At 32.4% G+C, this 9,320-nt stretch overlaps 1 protein-coding gene across 2 annotated transcripts; it reads right to left on the bottom strand.

Annotated features, from left to right (window-relative positions):
- Positions 1–2,952: 2,952 nt before the first annotated feature.
- On the bottom strand, positions 2,953–7,819 carry LOC123217423 (peptidyl-prolyl cis-trans isomerase CYP23). Of its 2 annotated transcripts, none has more exons than XM_044638454.1 (8): positions 7,595–7,819; positions 7,411–7,524; positions 7,182–7,330; positions 5,704–5,776; positions 5,515–5,604; positions 4,818–4,857; positions 3,313–3,395; positions 2,953–3,231 (listed from the first exon to the last, which is right to left on the bottom strand). In XM_044638454.1, exons 1-8 carry the CDS (start codon positions 7,724–7,726, stop codon positions 3,208–3,210), a joined length of 705 nt encoding a protein of 234 aa, XP_044494389.1. In that variant the 5' UTR covers positions 7,727–7,819; the 3' UTR covers positions 2,953–3,207. The 2 variants fall into 2 exon arrangements, with proteins under 2 accessions (XP_044494389.1, XP_044494390.1); XM_044638455.1 differs by having other exon boundaries at positions 2,953–3,228; positions 7,595–7,815.
- Positions 7,820–9,320: the final 1,501 nt, after the last annotated feature.

Genomic DNA, 9,320 nt, shown 5'->3' with positions numbered 1-9,320 from the left:
CTCTTAAGTTTTTACAATATTACAGTTATGTATAATTCAATCTTTTCATCAAACAATATCTTTTGAGATTAAGATATAGAAATATGTCTATCTCAGTAGTTATTCAGTATGAATAGATACACATAAATGACTTACATGGATTAGGCTACAACCTTATCTCATTGTGGCCACAAATTCAAGTAATCATGAATGTCATTCAGTATTCTCATATGAGATATCTTCTCTTGTGTTCAAGAGTAACGAGTCTTTTATTAATCAACTATAGCCTCTATATATTTCATGGTATGGTCGTTCACTACCTCTATGATACCTTAGTTACAACGGTATATTGGATAAAGTCAAACCATACTGATCCCTACATAAGATAATCTGACAACCTCAAGTCATAAGATCATATGTACCTATAATGTTCAAAGGATTTGTTTCATAAACACTAGAGTAACCATCCATATGAATATCCTCTGATAGGGTTAATATGATGAATATGTCTACAACGTGCACCCATGTGTTACATCAAGTTGTCTACGAACAACTTCGACACGTGAGAACTGTCACCACTTGTCGGTAGGGTCACTTAACATTGTGATACTCCCATCATCATTACATATTCCTTTGGTTATTGCAATGTTGGCATTATGGACGTTTCTAGAATAACCACTTAACGTGTACATAGGGTTCCCATGATCAGTTGTCTGATCCTCTCATCACAGTTCCACCATTTTGAGGGCTTATTATTTGCACAAACATATAAAAAGACATATATGAATTGAATAACAATTAAATTTTTTATTAATTAATGAAATGTAAAATTACAGTTATAAATGTTAAATTAATTGACTTTACGACACCTACTCTAACATGATATACATAATTATGAGTCATGCACTAAATAAGTTCCAAAGTGATGGTTAGGATTAGTTATATAACTCGATTATCCCTGATAATAAAAATGATTGAGAACATCTGTGTGGATTGGACGAATAAAAGTTTTTAAAGTGGTTTAACTCACTATTTAGGAGCCTAAATTCACAATTATGCTCTAGCAAGCATAAATAGTGTTTACAAAGTTATATTGTAGGGACTTGATTTTGGAAAAAAATGCCTAAGAATAGTTGGATATGTTTATATTGTCCTCACCTATCTTCATATAATCTAACATGTTAGATCATACCATCCTTTTCTCTGCCTCTTTTCCGCCATATAAATGATCATCTATATTCATAGGATGAAGACAAAATGTTATAATTTTATTAGGCTATGTGAAAGTAGGATAACAATCACGTTCCAGTATGATAGGCAATTATTGTTTTTTCATGTTGACATAAGATAGGATTTGTAAGCTTCCTCTAAGCAAAAGGATGTCTATCCACATTGAGTTATCGGTTATTGGTTATTATTCATATAACTTGTCACTTTTTTGGATATCAATCTATGCCTACGGGTTTGTTTAAGCAAGAATTTTTCCTTAGCACGAATGAAGTCGCTTTACATAAACGTGCCATTAATCTGTGAGTTATGAGAATCTGACACAAAATCCAGATGAAATTTTTGGACAAACTCAACCCCTCACATGATGGTTATTGTCACAACACATGACCTCATTTGCGGTCCCTGGGCTGAGCGATTCATTCATTTTCTCTACTCCAAACTCTTCACCTCCCACTGCTATATGTACTTTTCTCTTTCGTTCAGCTTGCCCATGCATCGCCGTAAATTTTATTTGGTGTCTTATTCAATAGATGCTCGATAAATTGAACCAATAAACATAATTTTAAAAATCCTCTTGAATGAAAGATTTTTTAATTATGGTTTGGTTTTATAAATTTTGGCAACAAAATATACAAAGGGTTTCTAATTAACGAAGAATAAAACAAAAGATATTTCAAAGTAAAATAATTAATTGTGATGCCTCTGGAGAATCCAATTAACGGACTAAAGAGAAGCATAAGAAAGAAGAAGTACGGGTCAAAAATTAAGTAGAACTGCCTTACCATGTGGGCTTGTTTCCTCTCTGCATAGCTCAGACAAATGTTGGAACTTTGGAAGATGTATTTTTGTTTTATTTTTAAAACTATAACATTCCAAAACTCACCTTAAATTACATCCACATTTACCTCAAGTGGGTGTTGAGTATATGTATATGTATATCTTCAAATTAATATTATTGTAAATGTCTGTGGCACTGTATTTTCATGGGCAAAATTAAAAAGAAAAGAAACCATATATTAGTATTCATAAGAATATTAATAGGTGCATATATATACAGCCAATTCACCATCACGTGCAGTCTTTTCTAATCCTAAAATTGTAGAGTTAACCAGAAAAGGTGGGTTTATAATGAATAATTATGGAAACAATGATAATGATAATTTAGATACATAAAGATACATGAGTTGCTATTGTAATGTAGCTAAAACTGGAGACAATAAAAAATTGTCAACCAAGTGAAAATATAGTTTCTTAATTGTTACCCATTACAACAGGCATCGCATGTTATGTTTAAGTGAATTGGCATTATAAATTCGGGGTCATGTTCCTTAGATTGTTCAGACAAATCAAATGGTTGTACCGAAGGTAGTCACAGTCAATGTCTCAGATTGATCATGCTTGTGATTCTTGCAGGTCCTTCATCGATAAATAATCAACAAATTCCTAACCAATTACACCGAGTTCTATCAATTCTGTATCATGATTTAGACACCTTCCTTCCTTCTCTGTATACACCATCTCATATTCATCCATTTAACTTGATTTCTTAAAGATTTCTCCAAAGATAAAATCTTGCATCTAGACCATCCTCGTGGAGCTTATTAGTGCTTTATTTGACTTGTTAAGGCTCTGACAATCAAAATTTTTAACAATTATACAAGCTCACCTCAAATTTTTATTTTCTTAAGGTGTTTAATTCACTGCAACAATCCATTTCGATTAAACATACATCCGCAATGAGTATGGCACTGTTCAATATGCATACGATTGTCATCACAGCTAGTTGTTTTTATGAATATGTACAAATTTCAGAGAGTAACTTAATTCTCAGAGTAAGGGCTTCAAATTTCATCAATGTTATGGAATATAGACTACATTTAGGCTAGTGCTGAATAATCGATCTCCTCAAAGTTCATACATGACTACAAACAACATTAATCTTCATGTGTTATGCCTGTTCTGAGTCTTTTCCTTCAAGACCACATCTTGCTTGCTAGATCATGGGAAGCACTTCATCCTCTGCTAAATGATAGAAGGCAAGTTCACATTTACTAATATCACCAGGGTTAAATTTCAACATTCGTAAGAGAAACTCTAAATCACCTGTCTTTCAATTTCAACAGCAGATGCAGCAAGCCTTCGTTTCAAGACTGACTTCTCCACTTCACAGCTCTCCATTTCTGTATCTGAAAGCATTAACAAATCACAGCATCAGTTATTCAATTATTGTGATTATTAAATTACATTTCCCATAGTTTTTACTGATGTATCATTCCTGTTGTTTTAGGTGCTAAGAGATGCCTTAACAAGATAGCTTTCAAGCTGTTTGACCTTCTGTCATTAAGGTCTACACTCTTAGGCATGGAGGTGTGAGCTGTTGGTGAGGTGGACAAATTATTTACTGCAGAAAAAAAAAATGGAGACCATGTGGACAGCAAGGAGGGGCTGAAGGAGTAGGGCACAATTTGGGGAGAATTTAAGGCAGGGCAACAAGAAAAGGAGAAGGGGGAAAATTAAGAGTTGGGTGGTTTAGGCCTGAGAGCTACAGTGTCTTTTAATCAAAAGATTGACCTTCTTTCCGGTTTCTATTTGGTTTTGCAATTACATGGTGGTAGCCTAGAGCCCACTATTGTTTTGCTTTATTATGAGTAAATAAACATCAGTTTGAGCCACTTTCAGAAGTCTCTACTAATTGTGAGAGAGATAATTGGATGGCTGGGGTTGAATCTAGCAGGTTTCTAACACAAGCCCACATTAAAATTATTAGGTTGCATTATATCTAGAAAAGATATGTTAACATTGTTTACCATCATATATGGTATCATCAAATCGGTTTAGTTTTTCAACGTTAATCTCCCTCTGACCCAAGACAGCATGATGATAAAGATCATACCAAGCAATACAAGAATTTCTTGGCTAAATTGATTATTTCAAAAATTTTTAAAAGAAAAAAGCAAGGATGACTGTGTTCCCTAGACTATATGGTTGTGAGAACTTAAATAGATGTTCAAAAAGCATTGCAAAATATCTACTAGTTAACCAAATTAACTGATTATGACAAGCAGTCTAATAGAAGAGATTTAACCAAGAGTGATATTACTGATTATATAAATTAGAAAAGTGGACAAAGTGGAAGTGGTGGAGCCAGAATTTCAGATTTGGGGGGAAGGAAATATATAAAATATTCATTAAATATAAAAAATGAATTCATTTTCAACATAAACTGTCATAAGTATCATCTCCACCTAAATAATATGAATATGTGAACTGTGGTCTACACATGCTAATAATATATGAACAAAAAGCACAAAAAAAAATTATACGCAGTTTTTACCTAAAACAATCAGAAAATTGCAAGTTCATGTCAAATAATAGGAATAAAAGGTGAACATTATACTCTGCAAGGAAAAAAACTTAGACAGTACAGCATGCCAAACATGTTGAAGACCTGGCTGCAAAACCAAATGTCTGCTTGATAATTATCCTCATTGAAAACTAATGCATCAATCAAATTAATGCACCACTTTCATTATATAGAACAATAAGAAGAAGCAGTTGAACAAGATTACACACACTAAATAATTAAAACAAGATGCTTTTATTCTCACCATAAAAGTACGACGACAGGATTGTAATGCGTTCGGTTGGCTGGAAGGAAAACCAGAAAGACTAGTTAGCTCAGTGCTTAGAAGCAGTAGCAGCATATTTGAGAACTATAAATTAGTTGATTATCCATATAAATAAAAAAAAAAGAAGGCTTAAAAACAAAAAAGAATAATCATATTAAAGTAAAGGAGGACTTCAAATCCACAATAAAAAAAAGGAGCAAAAGACACCCCAATGAAAGCATAAAATCTAAATTTAGTTGATATAATTATCACATAGGTGCATTAACACACAAATCAGTTGGAGAAGCACAGGCCAGATTTGTAATATGAAGCAATTAACTTTACTTCTCAAAAAATACCAAAATCAAAGAGATTTAACCAAATTCTTGACTTGGCCTTTTCGCTAAATAAGAACTACAAAGAAAAAGGTACACAATCTTTTTTTGATGCTTACAAGACGTCGGTATTTCCTTATGTTGTGAAATTGGACGAAGTAATCAGTCAATGAAATCTTTGTTATATGCAAAGACAACTTCCATAATGGCACATTAATAAATACAACAGAATGATTTGATGCTCAAACTGTTGTTTATCCTTATTGTAAATCTTCAGTCTGGAATTGTAATCTGAATGCTCCATTTCCAGAATCTAGATCATTATTAAGCATTGATACATTGAAAGCAAATTGGAAGAATACCATTACGAAGATCCCCTCCTTATGAGTGGGGAGTTGCTCAAGCTTTTTCAAAGTCTCATCACCTTTTGTAACTTTACCAAATATTGCATACTGAAGGGCAAAATTGTCATCAGATTCATTGGAAATAATGTCAGATGAGATTTTGAAACAATCTCTTGAAATTATTTTTGGCAAGTGCAACAAGCATACCTGACGATCAAGATGAGGGGCATCTCCCAAAAGTATTGAGAATGAAGATGACGCACTATTTGGATCAGCATATCTACACAAAAGCAAAATGTGCTCTCACACCCTCTCAAACATACATATAAGAAAGGTCTAGAATCACTAAACTTAAAACAATACAACAGTTCAAATTTTCAGAAATCCCATGATAATTATCCTAAGCTATGTATTCACATGGATTTGCGAATAATATGAAATTGAAAGCAGAGATCAAAGATGAATCAATGTTTATGGTCAAATTCTAAAACAAGAATCTTTCGCACACTCTCATCCTTCATGTTAAAAATGTAACCTGAAATCGCCACAGGATAATTTTCCTTCAAGAATAGATAAGCATGAAAGTAAGGCTCATTCTCACTGCAAGAATGCAGTTATTAAGCTTCAAAGACATACCATAATCTCATATGGAAACAATCATTAGCTAAGGTCAATACCACCAAAGAAAGGCTCATAGTTTCAAAATTGGAAGACAAACCAAAGTTCATGTGTACAATGAAGCTAAGGGTGCGTTTGGTTGAAAGGTTTTAAAATTACCTTGGTAATCTATCTTTTATTCCCTTGTTTGGTTTGTCAGTAATAAAAGATTACAGTAATCTTCTATTACCAATGCTGACGTGGCAGTTAATATAAGTGATAATCTGATTACCACCTTCACCTTAGGTATTTAAAGATTACTGGGATAATCTTGAATTTATTATAGAAAAATTATTATGTATTAATTTTTTGAGATCAAAATAAATTTATTTTTAATTAATATGAAAAATAATATAAAAAATATTTAAAAATAATTATATTCAAGGGTATTTAAGTAAAATAATTTACTAGTAATCTTTTATTACCTTTAATCAAACACAATAATTATTTATACCTATAAAATTTTATCAAACATAGTAATCATTTATACCTAGTAATCTTCTAAGTAATCTATCTTCAAGGTAATCTTTCTATTTTAGTAATCAAACATTACCCAAACCAAACGCCCCCTAAGTGCAATGCTATGTGTACCCACTTTTGAGGACTCAATTAAGTACTCACTTGATGTGTTATTATATAATTGGGTATTACTTTATTTTTAATTCAACAATACTTAGATACATAATAACATATCATCTGTGTACTCAATTAGATAATCAAAACTAAATGCACATTTTTTATTGTTAAGCTAATTCTATTTAACATGAGACGAACCCTAAAAATATCGTGATTTCTTAAACTATATTATTCATTTAATTAACTCCATACTTGTTTCCTCTTATGGTGCATCGAAAATGTTTTTGTACCGATTTCAGCCAAACCAACAAAGCCTCCATCTTTTAAGAATCAATTTTAACTCCTCTCAAACTCTAATGAAGTCGATTTTACTTTCATATTCCACTCTCACATAGCATAGTCAAGAATGGGACACAAGAATGGTGACACAGAAGTTGTGAAAAAGTGCTGACCTTCCCATAGAAAGAATGCCCCTGACATGTTTGACATCACTAAATTCACCAATCACAGTTTTTTCAGCCTCAAGCCTTTGCTCTTCATTCATAGGAGCAGACCTTCCACCCACAACATCAGCCACTTGTGCAACAAATCCTTTATCAACCTTCACCAATAAACCTAATCAATTTCAAACAATCATTTAATTTAAAATGATCAAATCAAATTCACGACTGTAACAAGTACCCTGAAAAAATGATTAGTGTTATAGCAACCCAATCGAACAAGCTTGAAAATGTGTTCAGCAGTTTTTGGAGCAACACTTGGGAAGAACCCAAATTCGATATCACCATAATTAGTCTGCAGAGCACCAAAGATTATTTAAAACAGCTATCAATTGTTACATATAACTGAAACAAAATTAAAATACCTGGAAAACAACACGAGGAGAGCTAAGCTCCGGATCCTGGGACGACGCGGAACCAAAAACTAAAATACCAACTAATGCCCACCATACCCAACAAACCAGCCGCATTTTTCTGGTTGAATATCGGTGATCCATCTCAAACTGCCATCAACTCACTACTTAACGAAGTAGTTTGACAAAAAGAAATTTTGGAACGGGTTTGGACATGAGCTTGTCCCATGGCCCGAGCCTTTTTAAAATGGGCTAGAGTAGTTCCCAGCCATCAAATTAATCGTTTTCTTTCATTTTTAAAGCATACTGTCGGAACAAGTTTAACTCTAATGAAAATTAACCCAAAAAAAAATCTCTAATAACATTATTAAAAAGGACATAATAATTTTTAAATACCTCCCACTCTATTTCATAATTTTGCTTTAATTTCTAAAAAGAAATATGAAAAAACTTTTTCTTAACCAAATTTACATTAAAAAGATTTAGTGGAATATGATTACTCACTAACCATAGTAACATCGACTAAATTTATATGTTATTCATTAGTTATAAAAGAATACACATACACTTCTTATTTGGAAAGAGCAAGAGCTCTATAATACAATACATCATCTTAGTATTTACAATATTCTATTTCTATTCTTCCTTGGATCTACAAGGGAAAAATTCAAGTGCATTATTCACGTTTTTAAATTTGCTTTAAACTTAATTTTTATCATCAATTTAAAAAAAACAAAAGAGAATTGTTTGACCTCCAAGTATTTTTTATTATAATAAAATCTAAGTTAAAATAATTAATTTCATCCAAAGTGTCACTTAAATCATGATCAAATGGACAACTTGTGAAAACTAAGCACACATTTAAACCCTATGAACAAACGTGCATTGTAACACCCTCCAATACCCTATAAGGGCATCTTTGTCATTCCCCTATATTTGGATTCAAATTTGGAAAAATTAGGATCAAAATTGAAATTGGGAATTTTATTTTAGCTTGATGTACGGTAATGCATGGTGAATGCACACTCATCATGGATCGCCACGTGGGATATCACGCGAGCAAACTTAAAGGATGTACAATTGTACTTCTTTAGGATTTATAACCGTACATCATGTTTGTATAAGAGTCCTACTTCAGGACTAGTTTTCGGATGAAAGGAGGAAATATATGAGTATATAAGAGAATAGATTAAGAAAATAAAACCTTAACTACCTCCTTTTACATTGACACAAAAAGTGAGAGAGTCATAGAGAGATGAGAGACACCAACAAGCCAAAAAAGAGAATTTCGACTAGACTGAGAATCCTAACAACTAAGAAAATAGAAAGAAACCGATGACAAACTCTACTTGCTTAGAGTCTAGGTAAGTGGAAATAGTCTTTTTGATTTCTTAAATTGTATCTTGAACAAATTCTCTGGTTGCATCTGTTGTGCTGACTTATGTGATTAATTGAAAGAAATTGTATGAACTTGCAAAGTTATAGGATATAGAGACTTTATGTAGATTGCTTGGTATGTATATGCGTGAAATTAGATTAGAATGTAGAGAATGCAGAGAATTAGATGAAAATCTAGCCAAGAATGGTCGAAAAGGTGTTTTCCAAAATGGCATGTATAACCAAGACAAAGCAAGTCATGATCGTACATAGCTATATGAATAGTTAAAATTATAAGGGATGTACATTGATTCACCGATGAATGGACATGCAATAAGAAAAGTAACTTATCAACATCATG

Source organism: Mangifera indica, chromosome 5 (genome assembly GCF_011075055.1).
Source record: "Mangifera indica cultivar Alphonso chromosome 5, CATAS_Mindica_2.1, whole genome shotgun sequence".
Taxonomy (NCBI): Eukaryota; Viridiplantae; Streptophyta; class Magnoliopsida; order Sapindales; family Anacardiaceae; genus Mangifera; species Mangifera indica.
Note: the sequence above shows the minus strand (reverse complement) of the source record. Positions and strands in the feature narration are given on the sequence as shown.